Source organism: Ctenocephalides felis, unplaced genomic scaffold, assembly GCF_003426905.1.
Source record: "Ctenocephalides felis isolate EL2017-DRISC unplaced genomic scaffold, ASM342690v1 CF-g0.4_SCAFFOLD_01886, whole genome shotgun sequence".
NCBI classification, from domain to species: Eukaryota; Metazoa; Arthropoda; class Insecta; order Siphonaptera; family Pulicidae; genus Ctenocephalides; species Ctenocephalides felis.
Window position 1 is genome coordinate 19790063 of NW_020538040.1, and position 23892 is coordinate 19813954.

General features: G+C 27.4%; 1 protein-coding gene across 1 annotated transcript; it reads right to left on the bottom strand.

Annotated features, from left to right (window-relative positions):
- Window positions 1-3922: 3922 nt before the first annotated feature.
- LOC113376579 (putative fatty acyl-CoA reductase CG5065) lies at window positions 3923-23212 on the bottom strand. The gene is made up of 13 exons (XM_026616546.1): window positions 23106-23212; window positions 19943-20036; window positions 13135-13298; window positions 10340-10430; window positions 10111-10256; window positions 8408-8517; window positions 8198-8269; window positions 7971-8091; window positions 7077-7199; window positions 6857-6976; window positions 6100-6251; window positions 5928-6033; window positions 3923-4221 (listed from the first exon to the last, which is right to left on the bottom strand). Exons 1-13 carry the CDS (start codon window positions 23210-23212, stop codon window positions 4107-4109), a joined length of 1521 nt encoding a protein of 506 aa, XP_026472331.1. The 3' UTR covers window positions 3923-4106.
- Window positions 23213-23892: the final 680 nt, after the last annotated feature.

Consider the following 23892-nt stretch of genomic DNA (forward strand, 5'->3'; position numbering starts at 1 on the left):
GCATATGTATAACGATCATTTTCGACCGCCAAATTGCATTTTAACTGCCCATAGGGTAGTTAAAGTAATGGGCCGAAAATCGAAAATGAAAATTTTGCATATCTTCACGTTTCAGATGTTTCTAAACATTTTGGCATACCTCAGAAAAAATGGATGTGTGCGTGTGAGTGTGTTTTGTATGTCCGCATTTTTTCGTCCACGTTTTCAGGCCCACGAATCAACCGATTTGATGGTTTAAAAAACATTCGATTCCTATTGATAGGGAGATGTGCTGATTAGTTTTTGGCAGAGGCAAGTCCAGCCGTTACAGAGATACGGAGCAAAGAGTGCAGAAAATAATAATCGAGTTTTTGAGAGAACGGAGTATCTAATTTGAATAATCTAAAAAATCTTCAATTTGTAATTATTGGGAGAAGAGAGGATTAGTTTTTGGCGAAGACAGGTCCAGCCATTTTGAGTATACAGAGCTAAATGTACAAAAAAATGGCAGTTCTTGAGAGAACTAAGCATCTGATTTGGATGATTCAAAAAACTTTCTGCTTGTTTTGACAAAATAATTGCTTTGGAAAAAACTTTTTATTTTCAAAGATTTTTTTTGTATATCAAAAATAATTCGGATTTTAATTTTAATTCTGGCTTAAGTTCTAAAGCTCACTTATATATATACTTTAAGTCAATAATTTTAATTTTGTAATTCAGTTTATATAATTCTTATAGATATTAGATACTTTAACAATACGATTTATCGTATTTATAATAATCTATTTGAAAACATGTAATATTCTTCGAAAATTTCGTTATGCTGCGGAAAGTACCAGCAATTTGCCTTAAGGCACAATGCCATGCACCACTAGTTACTTTTTTTTATTCGATATCCGAAACCGCTAGACCTACTTTTCCAAAAATTTAATCAGTTCTTCATTTTATCAATAAAAATAGAATGATTTCTAAGTCATTTAAATCGGATGTTCCGTTATCTCAAAAATTGAATTACCATTTCTGGAACTTTTTGCACCGTGTCTTCAAAACGGCTGGACCTGCCTTTGCCAAAAACTAATTATCACGTCTCAATGCGAATAGAATGTGTTTTGAATTATTCAAATTTGTATCCGAATACAAACACCATACATCAATTTTTTCTAAGGTATGCCAAAATGTTCAGAAACTTTCGCAAAATAAAGATTTGCAAAAATGTTTATTTTCGTTTTTTTTTTGAATTACTTACCCTAACTTACCCTAGGGAAAGGTAAAATGTTTTCATTTTGGTGAAAAGTATTTAATGTGATTTAAAAAAAAAAAAACTTATGTAATAGCTGTAATTATATTAATGAAATTCATCATATATATATATATATATATAGAGCAGGCCGAGGTGGGTATCAACCATGGAACCATTGGTTACTAGTTCATTCTTATTATATTTATATACTCATTTTCATTTAAAGCATTGTTTTCAATATTATAATCAATGCAGCTAAACATGTTTTTAAAATCCATAAAATTTTATGAAAACACTGCAGAATTAAAATCGTATCTCAAATTTAATTATTCCGTTGGCCACAAAATAATGAAATAAATTATGAAGAAGATATTTGTTATCAATATTTCTTTTATATAATAATAATACATACACAAAATATTTAGCAAAGTAAGCATAATTAAGTTCAAGTTTACCATTGCAAAATACTTAGTTGTTATTGTACTAGGAAGTCCTCTCTCGTCATTAGTAAACAAAAAAATTACAATTAGGAAATGAAAAAAAAAATTCAAAATTAAATTTTTCAAACTGTCATTGAAAAATCGGATATGTTTGTCAAAGTACGCACACATTAATTGTGTGTACAAATGCTACATATTTTGTAAATAAAGTATTGAACAAAAATAAATAATTGTATATTGTTTTTACAAAAATGACTTCACTCTCTCGGCCATTGTACAAATTGCTACAGATCGAATAACACCTGCGTTTATTTGAGTTGATAAAGTGAGAAAATTTGGTTCAGAAATTGTGCCCGAAATTATTAGTGATAATATTCAAAGCGTTGTGATTTAAACACATATGTAAGTAAAAAATAATTTGTTTAAATTATGAATAGAATAATAATTATATAAATAAAATTATTATATGAAGTGATGATATTTCAGATCTATTGAACAAATTTTATCTGCGCAAGTGCTCAAATTGAAAGAAAGAAATACCAAAAACGAAACAATAATCTCGTATATGAGTGAAGTCTGCTTTGATTATTTCTCTTAAATCAAGAGATTTCTTTAGAAACTGGACGCTTTCTGTTTAATCAACTCAAACAAAGTTAATTTACTTCTTCTCAAAAGAGGTTCTGCACAAAATGACTTCAACAGCCGAAACAAAAAGTTCAAATAGCCTTCGAAATAGATTCAAAGCCAAGTCAGTGTTATGGACAATTTTAACAATCATGTTTTATGCTCTTATGATTTGGTTGCTATCAAATTTGAACCAATTTTTCATGGAAAAAGCAGCAACTATGCAGTGTCCGTCATGTTTGGCCAAAAAATTATTTTATGAACCTTAATGTAAGATCAGAGCAGAAAGTTTTTTGTATAATAAAAAAGCATTTACCATGTGCTTAAATAATTTTTTGAGTGATTTACTTTGTAAATCAAACTGTACTCTATTTTGTCAATAGCATTAATAAAATTATATTTAATTATTTGACATGGTGCAAGTGAAAATTGCATTAAGAACAAATTTTGAAACAATGTAAATTGATCACAGTATAACTTATTTCATTAAATGAAATTAAAGAACAAAATCTAGTTAAAGCAAATAATATAAAGAGATTAATACATTTTCGAAAATTTTTTAGTCCGCAATAAAAATATATGCAAAAAATTTAAAGTTACCTGATTTCATTTGGATTTGTGTTTTGAATGCAATTACAGCAGAACCTCGTTATGACGATTATGCTTATTACGGTTCTCGCATAATACGTCACCTTACGACGGTTCCTGGAATTTGAAACATACTGTCCCTATCCCGCACAATACGCTTTCTCGCTTGAGAGGCGTTTTTGGTCCGGTCCCTAGAACATCGTCATAACGGAGTTTTATATGATTAATTTTAGGTAATTAGAAAAAAATAAGTAATATCAATTAAGATGATCATAATTACACAAATATAATTGTTAATTTTAATTATATTATTGTTGTATATTTATGAAATAAAGTTATATTTGAAAGGTAAAATATTAAATTTTATTTATAAAAATATTTACAAGTCTCCGATAACAAGTATATAATTGATTCACTTAACATCATTAGGTGTATTTTAATCATCAGTTTTATGATATTCATATATAAAATAATGATGATTGTTTATAAATAAAATGTGTATATTTATTTTTCATTTGATACACATGCGTCAACAAAAATGTATGATTAAATATTAGAGAGGGTACTGGTAAATAATTTACTCAAAATGTTCATGAAATAGTTTGAGCAAATAATAATATGAGTTCTAATTAAACTAATATTAGTATAAATTCAATATAAATATGGCCCATAATTATAAAAATATGAAAATATTGAGAACTATATATCCAGATATACGTTGAATTGAAGTAACCAGAAATCACTATAATAAGTTTGGATAAAAGTAAATAAAATCTAGGTGTTGAGAATAAAGTGTTGATCTTAAAAATAAACTCATTTCTAATATTCCTAATGTCATGATATATGCAATATAATATAACATAATTCAAATATTAAATTAAATATAACCAATGATAATTAATCGGCACGTCAACAAAAACATTAATATATCTCATGAGCCGTAAAACTAAACCATGTTCGAAATTTGATTTATACGACGAAATTAATAATTTTTAATGAAACGTTCATAATAACTAACGCAAAAAATCCATGTAACTTATCCAATCCGTATTCTTATTATTATTAATTAGTCAAAATATTTATTTTACGGCAAATAGGATATTTTTTAGATATTTTATTTCTATCTCTCATGTCCCAAAATGTGGAATGTTTTCCCGCACCTAATTCGTACACCGAGTAAAATATTTATGTAATGACTATATATAGCTACATTTAAATAAAAAAAAATCAATAAATTATAATTCAGCAATTGGTTCCAGCGTGGTGCTAGTTGTGAAGAAAAACCCACTTATCCAGTAAAACATCAAACAGAAGAAACCCAGTTTAGTGAGTTTGTCCACCCAGTACATTCTGAAAAATAAATATAAATTAATAACATTTGAAATACATACATATATGTAAATATTTAATAATCTGAAACTTATATTTGTACAGCGTTTTTGTTAAATGATATTTTGTGGATGTGGTGATGTGAAATTTAATAAATATGTGATCAAATTCCATATACTTGTATAGCCAATTGCTTATTGGAGCAATTAATATCATTCGTTCTTTTTTATTCGTTTTTATTATTTTATTTATTTTTTATTTTTATCTCTTATTTAGATTATTTATTTTTTATGTGTAATGTAGACAATAACTTATAGAGTTCTATCAATAATTCTCATAGTTGTATAATATTGAATGAATCAAAAAATTTCATATACATAGTCCAAATCTATATTAAATATTAAAATGTTTAATTTATCTATATTAAATATTAAATAATAAAATATTAAAAATATTATTATTTTTATTAGTATATTAATGTATATAAAAGTGATTCTTAGACTTAAAAATGACAAAAATAAACTTTTACTTTCACTTCTTTATATGCAAGTGAATAAATTATAAGTTTAGCTTTTAAAACTGAACTGAAATTAAAATTTTTCATAATTCGCATAAGATTTTGGAAAGTTAAAAGTAATAATGGTAAAACAAAGTTAAAAAAGATTTTTTTCTACAACAATCAGAGCAGTTACATTCCATTATTTTTTAAATAAGAACAATAAAAAAAAAACATACCAATATAAGCGTAAAATAATAATAATATGATCTAACAATTGAATTAAATTAACTTACATATTCTGATGATACAATAAAGAATTATAGAAATTGTTCCAATGAGCAATTTATTAGGTTAGAATAATATTCATTGTAAAAATAATAATTTATTGCATAAAAAAAGTTAAAAAAAAGAGATGAATCGCTGCTAATAATTTTTTTTGGTAATGATAATTAATAATTAATTGTAATTGTAGATAGTAAAATAATAACAAATTAAAATTTATTGCTTGAAAGAAGTTCAAAAAAGGAGATGAACCTGCTCCTTATAATTTTGTTTTGTTAATCATAATTAATAATTAATTATAATTGCAAACTATATAATAGAACAAATAATTTATTGCTTAAAAAAGTTAAAAAAGAGATGAAACGCTGTTAATGATAAATGTAATTATAATGATTTGAGCGATATATTTTTAATGGAAATATAATAATAATGTCAGAAATATTTAAGATTTCTCGCGATTGTTTAACCCAAATTTTGAAATATGTAGATAAAATTAAAAAGCCAGAAAAAAATTCAAAAAATTAAAGACCAGCTCCAAAAATTTCAAATATTGTCGAATTTTTTAAAGTAATGCACATATATCAACTTCACAAAACACAGAACACGAAGAACAAAATTTGAATACCGTATCATACAAAAATTGGATTAAATAATTTTAGCATAAAATTGATTATCTTAAATATTCATGTAAAGTTAAAAATCGTACTACTTCTTCACTTTCTACTCGTGCACATCTAAAGTGCAAAAAAGTCGAACGCACCTGTTGCGTTCGCCGCCGGTCTTTTGACAACGGTTTCACGCAACATGTGCGTGCGCAGAAGTGAATGTGTTAAGCTGTCGCGCTTTTTAATCTGATGTTTTTTTTATAATTATTATACTTTTTATTTCTTCAATTGTTAAAAAGTGTTCATGCAAAAAATATATAAAAAAAATAATTACAACTTACACTCTCATATGTCTCCTGGCAGCTGGCAGAGTGTCATCCGTCTCGTTCAAAACGTAAAGACGAGAACAATGAATGCAAGCTTCAAAGTAATCCATCAAATCCAGACCTAAAATCAAATAATTCATTAAAAAATGTAGTAATTGATTATTACACTATTTAATTATTTACTTACCATCGCCATCAATTTTGTATATTTTCCGCTCTAAAGGATTCATTATCCCTCTAACATAAGAGGCGTGCTCGTTTACGAAATCCCATTGGTTATTGGCATAATATTCGAAAACTTCGAAACCTTTCATTATCCTACGTTGAACTCTGCATAAACTGAAATAAAAATGATACAGTTAAGTAACAATCAAAATAATATTCAAATAATAGATAGCACTATTCATATACTTATATCGTGAACAGCTTACTAAACCGTACGAGATACTCATACTTCTCGTCAAAGAAAAGAAGTAGAACAGCAATTTTTAGGTAAAATAATATTTTATATAATAGATATCTAACTAAGAAAGAATTTGATATTAAGATCATATCATTATTGTTTTATGTTTTGCATTGCATTGGACAACTTTTGCGTCATTTGAGATAACTAAACTTTCACCTGCTTTAATATTATTCTAAAGTCTAATTTAGATTTTTAACTGTTGCTAGGTATTTTTAATGTCAAGATAGTTATGCAAAAATTTTATTATAAATTATTCATTTGATCTGTTTTTCTGCAGCATGATTGGGTGGTTATGGTGATGTAAAACTATTTCGTTTTATACACCGAAATATTTTTTATAATTTCGATTAAATTTGTATGTAAAATGTCAAGATATGCCATCGAGCCCTAAAGAACTCAAGAATATATTCAAAATATCATTATTTAAGCATGCTCTAAAACTAATTTTTAATATTTTATTATATTAGTGTATACTTACACTGGTTTATATCCCAAAGCATACAATAAACAGTCAACTAAAACGGCAGGAATAAAGTGGAATAGAACCAGGCAGATATAATGCAGAATTTTTGAGGATTTCATAGAGCCACCAGGATACCTGAAAAATAATTTGAATATTAGAAATATTTAGAAACTGGTACCTATTTTTGATTTTTTTTATATAATTAGAAATTTTCTCAATCAAATTAAATAAATACCAGGCAACTCCATTTAGTGGCAGTCTTTCTTCAATAACTCGTCTTCCTAACTCTACAATTTCTTGCCAAGATACTTTGAATTCGTCAGAACTTGTGAAATGCAGCACATTTCTTTCTTTATCACTAAAAATAAAAAAATAGGATATCGACATCGTTATGTAAAATAGTAAAATAATAGTATATAATATAATATAAATAGTATATATATAATATAAATAATAATATATATAATATAAAAAGCCAATTTTTCATAAATAATAAACATTGATCAATGGTTCCGAAAAGTTATGCCTATAATAACCATAAATATTTATATTTTCTATCAAACAACTATAAATTAAGGGACTGATTCTGCCGCATAACAGACCAATGTTATGGCAAGGTCATGTTACGCTCCAACTTCCATACATTACGATACTGAATCATACTGAATACTGTCAAAACGTCATGTATTTGAAGTGCATTCAGGCGTTTTACATATAAACTGCAACGCCATTCGTATGTTATGGAGCTGAGTCAAAAGACCCTGTTATCTAAAATCGTTTTTTAACATTTGTGCGGTTTTTATGTTACGCCTAGACTGCACACTAACCACATGGCTTTTGTCAATACTTTGTATGGAAAGTTCTTTATAACATGGCTTGCCATAACATTTTTCTGTTATACGGCAGAATCGGTCCCTAAATATATAATAAAAGCATCATAACCATTTTTTTAAATCGTAAATCCGTTTTTATATAATTTAGTTTTTTAGTAAAATCTATGAAGTCAAATGTTGCATTTAAATCAATTAGTTTGTTTTTAATTACTGCACGTAGTCAATTTTAAAGCTAGATACCAAGTTGCAAAATTAATTTATACTACATAAAATATTTATTTTATTTGATATCTTACTTATTTGCAATGTAATTCCATGTGACTACAAGTAATCCATTAACAGCAATATCTACAGGTAAATAATCTGCATATCCAGTTTGGTTGCAGTACATTGTTCGGATGACACCTTTACCGGCTCCTGTTTTTGGGCAATAATTAATACAAATTAGTTATAATAAATTAAAATAATTATTGTAAATATTGGACAACATATGTATTAAATTTTAATAATAAAATATGCTTACCAATAAGCAATCCTGCCGGTCCGTTGATGTTGTCAGTCCAACCAGGAATGGGTTCTTTCCAAACAGGTATAACTGAAAATAATATTAATTAGCTATAATATGATTCATATAAAAATAACAAAAAGTTTATACGCAATTTTATGTTAAACTTTCTTGTTATAAAACTTAAATATATTATTCTGAAAATTCTATTATGTAAATCATATTTACCAATGGACGGGCGTATGATGATGGCTGGTATAGTCTGCATAGCTTCGACCACTAAACCTTCGGCTAAAGCTTTGGTAAAAGCATAAGTATTGGGCAGATTTCCAAGAATTCTGATAAAAATAAAAAAATATTTAAAATACAAGTGAGTGATACATAAATATAATGCTCTTGAATAAAAACATACAAGGTTTCTCATAAACTTTCATATTCATTGAGCTGTGAATATTTGTTAATCACCATGCGATATAATGGTAATTTTTTATACTAATGTTATGATGGTTTCCTGTAGTTTAATCATATTTGTGATAAACAGTTATATATTATTATAACTTACAAACCTTAAAAAATAGAGCACCAATCATCTTTTATTCTACACGTTTAATTAAAAGGTTAAATTAAAATTTATTCGTTCTTGTATAAATTTTTCAACAATTTTACAAGCACAACTTTCGGAAGGCATTGGCCAGTAAATCCTATTTGTTAATTTTAGTCATTCTGAATCGTTTGACGATATGTAAGTCAAATCTGATTTCTTTCACGCGTTCTCAAAAAAGAATTAGTTATTTGGTTCAAAACTTTTTATTCACGTTTTCGTAAAAGATCTGGAACCAATTTTAAATAGATATCAAATAAGATTTATGCTGATTAGTTTCTGGTAAAGGTCGTTTTTCGAAATTTTTGTTTTTGATCACCGATCGCAATTGATCGTCTACACTTGAATAAGTAAAATCTGATTCTTCTTTCACGTGTTCTCAAAAAAAATAGCTATTAAGTGCAAAACTTTTTATCCGCGTTTTCGTAAAAAAACTGAAACCAATTTTAAATAGATATCAATTGGGAATCATACTGATTAGGTAAAAATCGGAATAATTTTAAAATTTTGGTTTTTGACCATCAATCGCAACTGATCACCGTTACGATCACTTGAATAAAATACTTTTTTACAGAACAAAGTAAAATGTGTTGAAAAATTAAATACAATATCAGATTGGGCAAAATTCAGCAATATATGAGTCCAGAATATTAAGTACAAAATTATTCGGCATGTATCAGAACAAAAATATTTATTATATATATATTTGCATTAATTACTTATAAAATTGCACTTTAACTAATGACGCTATTTATATTTCATAACTATAAAATTAGTATTCAATGTAATTAATTGTATTAATCATAGATTCTAATACTTTCTTTAAAATTTAGATTAAGTTTCTTCTGAATAACGGTGTTTTTCTGTAAGGCCAAATAAATTTATATTGGTGATTATTAGCTTGCTAAGTACGAAAATCATTGCCTGGCAGGTTTCAATCCTGCACATCATCATCAACCAGGAGTTTAAAAATACCAAAAAAATACCAAAAAAATACCAAGAATTGGTCATGGTCCATAAGTGGATGGTCAAATTTTAGAACGTATCGTTTAGATGCACTTGGAAAAAACCTGGTATGCAGTATAAAAAGAAGTAATTTCCTAACTAAATGAATCTCAATTCAAACTTGCACATCAATGAACCAATACCAATAGAACCAGGTACGAAGTCTGCACATCAATGAATTACCAATAGAACCAGATACGTATAATAATTCACTGACTCTCGTGAACTATATATTGTAGTTTTTGTCTAATCATAGGTTATCTACGATGTGTTTTTATCAACAACTAATAGATGTAAACAAATCAACATATGTTAATAATCTCACTTTTTAGTCATAGAATTAACAAGGTCTTCATCCATCCATTCAACGCATTTTATGATGTCATGTGGATTCGCTGGAGGATCGTATGGTTTTTCCAATAATACCTTCTCGTGCAGATGACAATAAGAAGTCGAGACATGCGCAAACATCTAGAGGAAAAATTATATTAGAACGAATCAGTTTTTATATTAAAATGATAATAAACACTTGATAAACAATGCTGTTAAAGTACCTTGAGATTCTTGCATTCCTTAGCCAAGTCGAGCATGAATTTTGTACCTCTAGTATTCAGAAGTACGGCTTCTTTTAGAGGTGAATCGAATCTAAAAATAATTAAGAAATAAATGGTATAAGTAATTGTTCAATACATAAATTTAAGTATAACAAAAATTTAAGTATAAGTATTATAAAATAATAAATTGCGTTCCAATTCCAAGGAACAGCAAAGGATTCCAAGGAACAAGGCAAATGTTAGCAATTATTAGTATATATATTAAAATAGTTACATAATTGTTCTACACAGGTTGGCAGAAAATATAAAAAAAATATAGATCATTAAATCAAATCAATTTGAAATGTATCTTATCCCTATTAGTTAAATTTGTATTTTTCAATATGGAAGTTTGAATTGTTCTATATCAGTTCGCAAAAAAAAAAAAATATAATAATATAGGCGTATCAAATATAAAAATAATTTTAAAATTAGTGGTGGAAGAAAATGATCTCTACATAAATCTAAGTAAAAGAATTATTACAGACTTACAATTGAGAATTTAAAAAATGCTAAAAATTACAGGTGATAATTTTGGAAAAACAAACAAAAGTTAGCAATTAGTTTAGATATTAAAATAAATTAAAAAAATATAGTTATATAATATTAGTCAAAATTATATTTAATTTATTAAATTAAATAAATTTGAAACTTATTTTACTATCTAGGTTTTAAGATGAAAATTTAGAAATATGGCTTCCTTTAAAAGTGAATCAGTTCTGAAAACATTTATTAAACAAATAAAAGATGATAATTTCAAATAAAAGAAGGTAATTAAAAAAAACATGTTTCAATTAATAACAACTATTAAAATCTAGCTAATATTTTCAAAAAAAGCCAAAGTAAGCTCTAATAATTAAGTTATTAAAATTGTTCTACACCGGTTTGTATTTTAAATGGACAGAAAAAGTAGAAACATTATTCATTTTACAAAATCAATTTCAAAGTTATTTTATTGAAAAATTATAATTTCTCATTATGTAAATGCATCAATCCTATAATTTATTAGAATACAACTAAATATAATTTAAATAAAAAATTCTAGTAATGTTATGTCACGGTATAAAGCGTTATTACCAGATAAAAGTAAAATGATTATTATAATTAATGCATAATTATTAATATTAATTGAAAGCACGTGTATATATTTAACATGCGCTTATTTATGCTAATTTCACAGATAAAACTGACATATCATAATTGGCTCATCATTCTGAAAAACGAAAATTTGAAATATAGTTTTTCTATCTTATGATAGTACGAAGGAGACAAAAAAACTTGTTTTTCAGTAACAGGTTATCTTTTAAAATTGAACGCAAATGAATGTCGAGCACATGACTTGTATGTAATAATCAGAATTTATAAATGATGTAATAATTGGAATATTAATAATTATATCATGGAGTAAATTACAAAGGTTCAGTTGGTCATTTTTACCCGACGCTATTTTTAAAAACGATCGTATCCTAAAATTGACAACACATCTTATAAAACAAATAAATAACGTATACTTAAAAATTATATTAAGGTCCCGTAAACTAAACCACAGTGCTCACAACCAAAAAACTAGCAACTAAAAGAAAAACTTTTGATAGATTTTCATCTTTTGATTATTTTAAATATATAATTATGAAAAGACTACTGAGAGTCTTTTAACATAGTGTGATATTACATGTACTTAATAGATTAATAAATCATTATTAATACACCATTTAAACTTTAAGTCATAAAACCATGAGACATCGCGCAAAATGTCTTCATTTCTAATGTCGCAATTTTCTGAAGAAGATTGATGTTTATATGTATGTATACTTTGTATGCAAGTCTAATGATTTCTAATTCATATTGCATAATACTAGTACATATGAGTAAACTATCTCGTACATTTTCTTAAGCTCGAAGAGAAATTTTCATTATTCCCTACAATGCAATGCAGGCAATAATACAATTGCAATTGGCGTTGACATAATTTTGTTGATGGTAAGAAGAGTTTCAATTAAAAATACATTTGTCATTTGAAAGTATAAAAATACTAGTTAAAATAATAAAGCAACTAACAATTAAAATAATGATAATTTGAGTAAATAAAATAAAATATTTACCCGCTTAGTAAATATATTGATTTTTTTTATTTATCCACATGAAAAGCTCAAACCCAAGAAAGTGTTATATTAAGTTGTATTAAGCTTTATGCTAAATTTGCTGAGAGACTTCTTGTATTTAGAATATGTGTAGAAATGTAGAAATTAGAAATTTGTAGAATTTAGAATTGACTTGTCATATCAAAATTAATTGGCCGATTCTGCCGCAAAACATACCAATGTTATGGCAAGGCCATGTTACGCTCCAACTTGCATACATTTATGCTACTGAATCATACTGAATACTGTAAAAATGTCATGCATTTGCTGTGTTTTCAAGTGTGTTACACATAAACTGCAACGTTACTCGTATGTTATGAAGCTGCGTCAGAAAGACCCTGTTATCTAAAATCGTTTTTTTGACTTTTGTGCGGTTACTAAGTTAGGTTTTCTACCTGACAACCTAAATAAAACGCCTGGTTGCACACCAATTGCATGGCTTTTGATAACATTTAGAACGAATTAGTATGGAAATACATAACATAGCTTTATCATAACATTGGTATGTTGTACGGCAGAATTGGTCGAATTTACCGTCGTAGCCAAAGGATTAAATACTTTCAAAGCTTTTGATGTCCTTCATTCACCATATTTGATTCTTTAATATTCACATACCTGATAGTAGCAGCCATGTGATAAATAATATCGACGTTTTCAATAATTTCTTTCCTGTCATCTTCAGATATTCCCAAATTGATCTGTGTTACGTCTCCGCTTACAATTTTGCAATGGGACATCAATTCTGCTAATCCCCGCTGATTTTTTACGGTTTCGAATAACTGAAAGGAAAAAAAATATTTTAAACGCCAAAAGAGATAGCATATCAATCATATTTAATATTATAAAATAAAATGAGTTAGAATATTTTGTTAATTGTAAATACTAATGTTCAAATAAATATCTACCATTTGAGTTATGATTGCAAGCAATGACCCTAAATAATTTCTTTGTAAGTGCTTTTGGAGGTGGCACAAAGTTGTATAAAATTTGAAGTAAAATATTTCGAATAAGATCTGGAATCAAGCTTCTGCTATTGTTATTTTAGCTTTAGCTTCTTCTATTGTATGAAGTTATTGCTATTTTTTTCTGTTGATGAATGCCTGAGTGTTTTTGTCATGAATAATGAATTTAATTAAGTATTTTTTTTTTAAATATAGGACATTACCCATTGCAAAGTTTTACAATATTGTCTTTCAATTCCGTTAAAATATATTTAAATAATTTTGAAAATTTAAGTTATTTGCCACATTGTCTCCTATATAAAATTCATAACTGTTCAGAATTAATAACGTGCTGCTTTAAATTGAATAACTTAGTAGAATACTTGTAAAATATGCTAATCCAGCAATAAAATTCCGATATAAAGAAAACTTTAAACAGGTTTAGCCATTTAGAGTTATGCAAAAGTTAATATATTTTAAAATTGAAATATTTTTTATTCACTACAAATGTTTTTTAATTTTGATAAATGATAAATGAAGTACTAGATAACGATATACCTAATAACGTATTTCAAGAAAGATATTCAAATAATATTAATATTTCTTATGAAAATATTTTACAAACTTAATAATTAAGAAATAAACATTTTTGAAAGTTTTGAAAACATTTGAAAAAATTGAATATTGAAAACATAAAAAATCCTTTTTTCAAAATACTGATATATTTTAAAAATCTATAAAATATTTGAATATTTTTTTTTTTGAAAATTTCATTTCGGTTAATCCATATTGTCAAAATATCTAATTTTCGACTTTTTTTCCTGAATCTCCGAAACAGCAGCACCTGCCTTTGCAAAAATTGAATCAACTCTTTATTACGTCATTACAAGTGATTTTTTTTTAATTATTCAAATCGGTTGATCTGCACGCCCGAAATTGTCGACAAAAAATTGTATCTACACATATACACGGTACGCACAAACTGATGACCAATATTAAACTTTTCTAAATAGTATTTCACAATTGCAATTTCGCTCCAAGAATTCAATTTAGAATTAAATGTCTTTTGAAATATCAGACATCACCATAAAGTAATTCAACATGGAATTACATGAATAAAATATCATATTTTGCTAGCATCCTGTCAACGGTGCGTGCACCGTTTTTTACGAGGAGAAAATTTTATAATGTCCAATATAAAAGCAAGAGAAGATCTAAACGAACTTTCCATACGTTACAAAATTAAACGAATAAAATTAAACATATAAAATAAAACAGTAATGGTAATCAAATTATGAATCAGAATTTAGAACTTACTCTTTAGATTTAGTAAATAATATATAATGTAAAGTTATTATTACTGTTTTGTAATTTTATCTCATCCATTTTCAAACCAAAAATGACTACCACTGAGTAGCATTTTGAAATCTTATATTTATACATTAGTCACCAATTTGTAATTATATAAGAATAAAAAAACTCAGAATTTATATAGACTTTTATATTTGGTGATTTGTAGTAAATATCAGGTTGGCAACTAAGCAAGTGCGGATTTTTGTTAGTTATTAAAAGATAATTTTTTGTAGAACTAAATAATTTTCTTCTAAAATGTATTGTCCATTTTGATCACTGGCTTTTGTCATCTTTTAAGAAGCATCATTATCCTACTTTTATAAAACTGGCTTTTATTAGCAAAAAACTGAATCAGGTACAATTTGGTGTCATTAGCATTATTGTTTTTGTTTAAATTCAAGAAGTTTTATAAAGATTGAAACCAAAAGTAATCAGATGTGGTAAGGTTAGGTCTATATGGTGGATGTGGCCAAACATCCCAACCAAGCTTCAATAATCTTTGCTGAGTGGCCAAAGATATGTGATGTCAATAATGGAATAAATCACCGTTTGGATTTGCCAATTCAGGCCGTTTTTTTATCTGCATTGTTTAATTTTGTTAGTTGTTCAATACAGACATCAGAGTTGATTCTTCGGTTCGTGATAAAAGTTCAAAGAAAACAATTCATTTTTCAACTTTCAGTAAAAAACCGGTAAAACTAAATTTAGCAAACAAATTTGACATTGCCGTTATATAAAGTTTCATCATCATATCAGCAAATAACTTTACCTTTTTACCTTTTCAGAATTTAAAAACCAAAATATGCAAAAATATTCAATTTGATTTTCATTGTTTCAACGAACGCCAAACAAAAACTAGACAACGTATCAAAAAACTCTGCTCTAAAGTTTATAACTAAATTGCCTATTATCCAATAACAAAAGTATTTTACATTTTGAACGAAGTCATCAAACCTGAAAATTCAATTAGAACCAAATAAGAATTGAAGCCGTAATTAGTTGCCAACCTAATATATAAATATTTCTAGAATCCTAATCACGTGTTAGCCTTGAAATAATTTCAATATTCAACTATCACTTGAAAACAATCTGATATATGATGTACCACATAAAATAATTAAATTTAATTGGGTATTATTTGTTATATCAGTTCTCAAGAAAAGTCCAGGTGGAAAATTATTCAGATATCTTTTTTCAACCAAAGTGCAAAAGCGTCTAACTTCCAATTGCAAAAAATGCAAACAAGATATCATGCATATGCATAAGCATAATATATATATATATATATATATATATATATATATATATATTGCTTGTGTAAAATGATGTCAATTAGATATTACGTTATTATGCAATTTACGTATTGTGGTATCAATTCTCAGAATAAAACTGTTTTATAGTTATACAGAAACATATGGACGTGTTAATTGCAACCAAAAAAAAAACATAATTGTAGGTCAAAGACTAAAGTTTATATTATTTAAATATGATTATTAAATTGTGACAGTAATCATTCTATTGTAAATCCAATAATTTATTGCACTTTTTCTTAGTATTTCTCTGATGATAAAGCTATATGTTTCAAGACCTGTAATTGTCGTTTTATGTAATAGTCATTTTTAATTCATTCAATTGCGATGAACAAATGAATTATATATTTTTTTTAATATATTAAACGTTACAATTTTGATCAACATGCATTTTTTTATTTAAATATTGATTAATTGTGTTAAAAAGATTTTAATTTTCATGTTGATTTTATTATTCTATCATGATTTTAAAGCTATTTTCCAGATTTGATATCTACATCTGCCAGGTTAATCTCAAGCACTGAAAACATAAGTTTGCACTTGAAAATATACCATAATAGAATAACAAGAGACATTAGTTTTGAGAAGCACTATTATTAGATAAGAAAATCTAATAATAATCTCATTTAAGGAATAGTCAACCCCTGGGTTAATTTCTGGTAACACTAGGACAAGGATTCACATCACTACAGTTTATGGAACACATAGTTATGTTCAAGTATATACAAAAATGTATTTTAATAATGTTATTATGAAGTATGTAAATATTTAATAATATTACCGATGTACCCCAGAAATAATAATTTTTATTGCTAATAAGAAAAAAAAACTGTATCGCGATTTTCTCTGATCTTAAATTTATGAACATATGAATAACATATGAATCTGATTGCAAAAATTAGTAGTCAATTTTCACACACATGTAAATTATCGAATCGAAAAAATTGCAAGTAACAAACGTGTTGAAATCTTTTACTAGAATCGACTTCCTGGTGCTTAATGTTCTGCACTGAGGATTTGTGCTTCGGTGCATCAGACACGCTTTTGCGAATCCATATCACAATGGTCTCCAAAGATATAAAGTGCATGATGCCTTTTCATGCAAATCAGCCCGTGAAAACGTTACTGAATTTTCATTGTTACATGAAATTAGCGGCAAAGATTGAAAATTGTTCGATGGAAAATTGTTATAAGTAGAATTTTTATGCATGCACATGATATAAATATATTGGATGCAGAAGAATGCAGATGATATATATATATGAGTTGAAGTGGAAAATAGATGGAAATAGAAATTATATGTGAGGTGAAGGACTTATTCCTGGCTCAAGCGGTAAGAGCTTTTGGAAACACAAGGTTTTTATTTCTTGCTCAGATAGCTTGATATCAAGCAGTAATGTAGATTCAAACATAATTTCAAGTTAAAATAATCTGACCTGATAATGCTTTAATAATCGCAGTACAAAGAAAACTACTGAGTCGCCTTCTAATAATTCAAGATTATAAGGAAAGACATTATAACAGCTCATAGAACACAAGAATAGTTCTGATTGCTGTTTATATCATAAAAAATAATAATAATCGGTAGTACTGCCCTAGGACATGTCCGTGAACTAAGATAAACTGCAACTCAATTCAGGGAAAAATACTGTGAGAGATATCTCATTGCCATTTCACACTGCAGTGCCTAGCATGGATTATTTTCAAATTCGATACGTATTTTTGATCTATATTCTCAGGTGAAAATTGCTTTTACTACAATTGCATGATATCAGGTTATCCAGAGCAAGGGTCTGCTTCCACATAAGACGGTGCGCTTAACCGTTACGGCATAAAACAGCTTAAGGTATGAGATTAAAAACATATAAAATTGTTATTAATTATAGCGATATGAGTAAAATGATTATGAATTATTAAATATGAACTCATAGCTCAATCTCATAATAATCTTAATAAAGGAATAGTCAATCACTGGGTTGAGTTCTGATGGTAACACTAGGACAAGGATTCACATCATAACAGTTTATGGAACACGTAGTTATGTTCAAGTATATACAAAAATGTGAATTTGTACAAATTTTACAAAATTGTTTTGAGGAGCTAAAGATATTATTGTGCTTCAAAATTAAGCAATTAAAATCCAAATTAATTACACGAGTATGATAATTAATACGTTAATCGCCAAGATAATATCAGAAAAAAAATCACATGGACCATGATACGAAAGGCAAGAAATTTTCAGATTTTGTTCCTGATAGACCAAGCTTTCGAAAGCGCATATGTATCGTCAGACATCACACACATGTGACTGACATGGCAATTAACGTGTTAAAAATAACAAACTATACCTCAAATAATATATGTTGAATATAGTTGCAACAAAACAAACCTTAAAATGTTTATTCTTTTTGACTTTTGCAAGTTATTTTGCACATTACACGATAACAAAAAACATAATTATCATGCTTTTTAATTAACTACTTAAAATTCATACTTATTACACCTGTAACAAACAGTTTAGAAAAACAAACTGTACTCTTTATGCGTTTTGAAATTAAAAAATCGTGCAAATCTCATTATATGCAAATAAGAACAGGGACATTAAGCCATTTGCATAACAATAATTATAGGACAATTACCCTTATTATGATAGTATTTAAATGCTATCATTAGTTTTCAACGATAGATTTTATTTAATTTGATGATAAGCAAGAAATGGTAAATATAGATTTTGATTAAAAAGCAATCACAACTAATGACTGTAATGGATGAAATAACACACGAAGGTTTGAATTTATCACTAGTTAGGTTTAATACATAGCAAATATAAATAAATATGTTTGTGACTGACAGTTTCTATCACCAATTCATTCAAAAATTGGGCTGTAACATATAGTAGAAGAACCAGTGAACTATTTGACTAACCTGTTTTTACAGAGCTAGAATTTTTTGTAATGATATTTTATTACCGACCCATTAAAAAGTACCATTCTGGCAGTCATTTCGCGATTTTGTCATCATCCCTTCAATTTGTGAAAACGTAAAAAAAAAAATTTCGTAACTTGCTCCCACAAGGCTCAAATTTTGAGGGTGTATTCTTTTAACTGTTCAGAAAGCATATGTAAAAAGCCAGCCCATTCTGACGGTTGCAAGGGTCTGCCAGTCGAGTACATAATAATCACAACGCGCCACATGACATACATGATCGACTAACACCCTTGTATTTGAATAATTTATACGCCGTCTTGAAGGTCTTTTTGAAAACATCCGATATACTAAACTTCAACTTTGTATCTCACCTTATGGCCGAGATATTGAAAATATGCCAAAGTGGCCCCTTTTTCAAACTCAATTTTTGGCGTAACCATAAAAGATATTGAAAAAAAATTACGTGATTCTACTCATATTGGTTTAGACCACATAATGTATATTAATATATGCTAAATAATCCTTCAAAAACCCTCATACAAGATGATGAACGAAGCTTTGTTATATCATATGCATCGCGTAATAGAACTTTGCGATCATAATTGTGTTATACAAATACACTTATATACAGCAACGATATTAAAACAAAGTCTAGAAATATCATTTCCAAATTTGATAAATAAATAAAGTGTATGCTATCTATTAAAGGTCAAATTTCTACTAAAACTATGCATTTCCAATTTGTGGTCGCAATAAATAAATGAGTATAATAACTGAAGATGACAATGTAGTTCTGAAACATTATATAACATAAGCCATTTATTTTATGTATAATGTTGATAGCGTCGCATAAGTTGCAATATATGATGATTATTTAATCATAAGACTTACCGCAGAAGAGAAAATTTCTTCTAATCTTTGTTTGGGATCTTTTCCTTTCTTTGGCCTCACCAGCAAGTACATCGTTTTCACTCCGGTACATGATCTGGAACGTAAATTTATGGCAATTAAAATAGAAGTTAAAATTTTAATGAAGTCAAAACAAAATTATTTATAGATATTTATTTTCGATGCAAAGTGAAAATTATTACAAATATACACCAAAAACCAATGACAATAATTGTGTTTTCCTCAGATTTCAAGACTGAAAGTTGAATACTTTAGTTTAAATTTACAAGCTGTTAAATATCGCCATTATAAATATAAAATATTTGTTAAGGATAATGATTTATATGAAACATTTTTTGAGAATCCATCTTCTACAAAACGTTTCAAGAAACATATTCGACCTAAACATTAGATCCGCGATTTGAACAAAAAAAATATAATAGTAATTATTTGAATCATACATGAAATATATACAGGGTGTCCCAGATACCAGAACTTAACGTCAAGCCGAAACCAAAGTTTTAATGGACAAAATTAAATGTTAACCCAAATATAAAAATTAATATTAACCTAGAAATGGTCATTAAGCTCTAGGTTGCACCTTAAAGCTCACAATTTCCATACAACGTGAAATATTTTTTTATAAAGTTTTGAGACACCCTGCATATTCATAATATATATTGGGGTGGGTCAAATATGTTGTACATTTTATCAATTCTGATTTTATGAGTCATTTCTAGAAACTGTTTCAAAGAAACTATAGCCTTTTATATATTTACATATCAATTTATAATAAACTCATGTTGACGCGTCCTTACATGTGAATATTCAAAACCTTTAAAATATTATAGGCCTAGGTTAAAATTATATGTAAGCTGACAGAGTTCCTTAACTCTGTATTAGTTTAGAAATAATTTTTTAAATATGGTTTAGAAAATTTATAGGTGAAGACAGAGGTGTAATTGTGCCATGGCATCTGACAGTCAAAACGAAGCCCTTAAAATATTATAGGCGTACAAGTGGTTAAAAAATATACATAAGCTGGCAACATTTCTGAACTCGATATTGGACTAAAAAAATTGTCTAGAAAATTTATATATCAAGAAAGAGTTGAATAAGTGTTATTAACGAGGTTGAAATTTAACCATGGCATCTTTTCTGTACATTTTAAGAGGTTTGGAATTATATTGAAGAAAATATGTAATTAAGTATCTTCATTAATATAATAAGAAACCGAACTGAATAGGATCAACTGACTACATTATTCTAGGATACAATTTTATTTGAGGAATACAGAACATTTTGGAAAAAATTTACTATCTTCGTTCGTAATATGTAAGTAGGTAATCTTATAAGTGAAAATTATCTGTATATTATTATGTACGTGGGTAAATGTTTATCGGTGGTCAAACAAATAAAAAGAAACATAAAAAGCTGGATGGGCTCAAATATGCAAAGAAAGCGTAAAAGTTAAACCCGAGACCATCCTAACAAAGACAAAAAACATTTTAAGTTCATGTATAGTACACAGCCAGATAGTCTAAATTTTAACTAAAAATTATAATTGAACCTCTTCTCATAACCTATCCTCAATTTAGAGGATTCGTTTTGACTCTCAATCCTATAACCAAGGAAAGTGTAAAACTATAACCCAGGCGTGTAAACCTTTTCTTGCAAGTAGATATTTAAATGTATAAAGAAAATTTTCATTAAACATTTTGCTGGCCCCAAATTTACTTCTGAGCTATAGTTTTTTAAATCATTATGTTGTGTTATTTTGCATATTTGTAACAATAAAAGTCGTTTTAAAGAATTTTGGTGTTAATAGCTATTGTTTTGTAACTCATTCGTTTGTCTGTCACAACCGTCCTGAGAGTGTGGACAATATTTCAGTATTTCCTCGCAGACAAATGTTCAAATTACCATTTAATTTAATTTTTCTCCCAGCTAACTGGTAAATTATGTCTGATTATAAAAAAGTGGCACAACCGTACCCAGTCTCCCATATATTAGCATTCACATATTTAGTTTATATTAATTATGAAAATGTCTATTTATTTGGCGTGCGATCAGGCGTAATTCACATATAAGCAAGCAAGGAATAATCTTATGACAACTGCACCTAGAATTTTGTTATCATAACATTATTCCTTGCTTGTTTATATGTGAAATACGTCTGATCGCATAGCAAATAGATGGACATTTTCATAATTTTTATTACCAAGAACAAAGCATAAGAGACCATGACAACGCTATTTTATGAGCTCTGTTATGGCAGAATCGCCCAATTAGTCTTTTTTTTATTTATGTTCTTTCAAATTGAAACTGATTTCAAACTGATTATGACTAAATCATGTGTCAAAACATTTGCTACAATAAAGGTTTTCAAAGTTTGAATGCAAATTGTTAAAAATTTTATTACCTGATTCCACGTCAAATTGTATAAATATATATATATATATATATATATATATATATATATATATATATATATATATATATATATACTTATATGGATGTAAAAATAGTTAACTAATTCAACGAAGAAAGTTGCATAAATAACCGGTATTAGCCGTGTTCTACTTGTCTCCTGGATCGTTCGTTCTTCTCGGTCTTACATAATAAATTCAAGAGTCTGTGACCTCAAAACGCAAAAAATTCAAAAAATTGATTCGTACATCACGTGTTTTCGGTTTCAACGTCACGCCATCAAAAGTTGTTTTATTGTGGAACAAGATTTAAAAGCCATTCAACAAGACGGTCTGATCGAAATACAAATCGGTAAATGATTAATAACCGGTAATTACTGCAGGTACGAGCCTTGAATCAATACAACATGCTATAGAATTTTTGTAATAATTTTTGTTTAAAAAAATTCGTAATTTGAGACGTAGGGTAGGGTGGGGCACAAAAATAAATTTGAAAATAATGATATTTTTTGATTGATAAAAATAATGATATTTCGTATGATACATTATTCTTATTTAATTAATATATAGAATATAAAGTTGGATCAGCAGTTATAATCGAATCCTTGAATTTACATATTATAGCGATTTTCTTGCAGAAAATTCAAGAGTAAATTCTATATTTTTAAAATTTTGGTGTAGCGAAATTATAAAGCAAATAAGTATGAATTTTATATATTGTAGCAAATAGTAAATACCTTAAAATTTTTTCGACCAGAACCTTTCCCATAAAACCAGTTCCGCCTGAAACAAAGATGCATTTCCCTTTGAACATCTCTGCCACGCGATCTATGTCTTCCGACATATTTGCCTAGAACAAAATAAAGATTTAGAATTTATCATAATTAAATTTTAATATTATTTCATTTAGAAAACAAAACTATAAACTCTCTTTTCCACAAATATCCTGTTCTAATCTAGCAAAGACACGTTCTGTAATTTTAGTCAGCAATTTGTATTCAATAATTGAACAGAAAAATAGGAATCCAAAAAATACTATTTTTTTATAGAAGTATGATTTAAATCAGGTCATACTGTATGCTTGGCAAAATTCATAATTTAAATATTTTTTTATATAAAATATTCCAACTGCACTAAATACATGTCAATTGCAAAAAAATGTAACAGTTTCAGTAAACTAATATTCCTTATAAACAAACTCAATTGTTTATTTTTTATTAATATAAGAGCTAATAAAATGGAAGTGATACTTAAGACCATAAATTAAATCTAGAGTCGAGCAGTTTTCTATTATAATTTTTTATTAAATTTTTTGTTAACTTTCTTTCTGAAGTAAAACTTCTTTAGGCGCGGCTAGGGTGTAAATCGGTACAAATGCAACGGAAGTTCGTTACGCCCGAACTGTTTGTTATTCGCTCTCGATGAGATCATTTCTATACGGGTCGATTGTGATCAGCCGTCGTGTATGTGAATAGAGATCAGCTGTTGTATGCGTACCGATATCGACAAAGAAATCGGCATAGA

What these genes read in the sequence shown, in the direction of transcription:
- LOC113376579 (XM_026616546.1), bottom strand. Translation starts at nt 23,212, where the DNA reads ATGTCGGAAGACATAGATCGCGTGGCAGAGATGTTCAAAGGGAAATGC. An exon ending in CATCATACGCCCGTCCATTG is followed by an intron (nt 8,270 to 8,407) that starts GTAAATATGATT and finishes TATTATTTTCAG; the next exon opens with TTATACCTGTTTGGAAAGAA. An exon ending in TGGAATTACATTGCAAATAA is followed by an intron (nt 7,200 to 7,970) that starts GTAAGATATCAA and finishes TTTTATTTTTAG; the next exon opens with TGATAAAGAAAGAAATGTGC.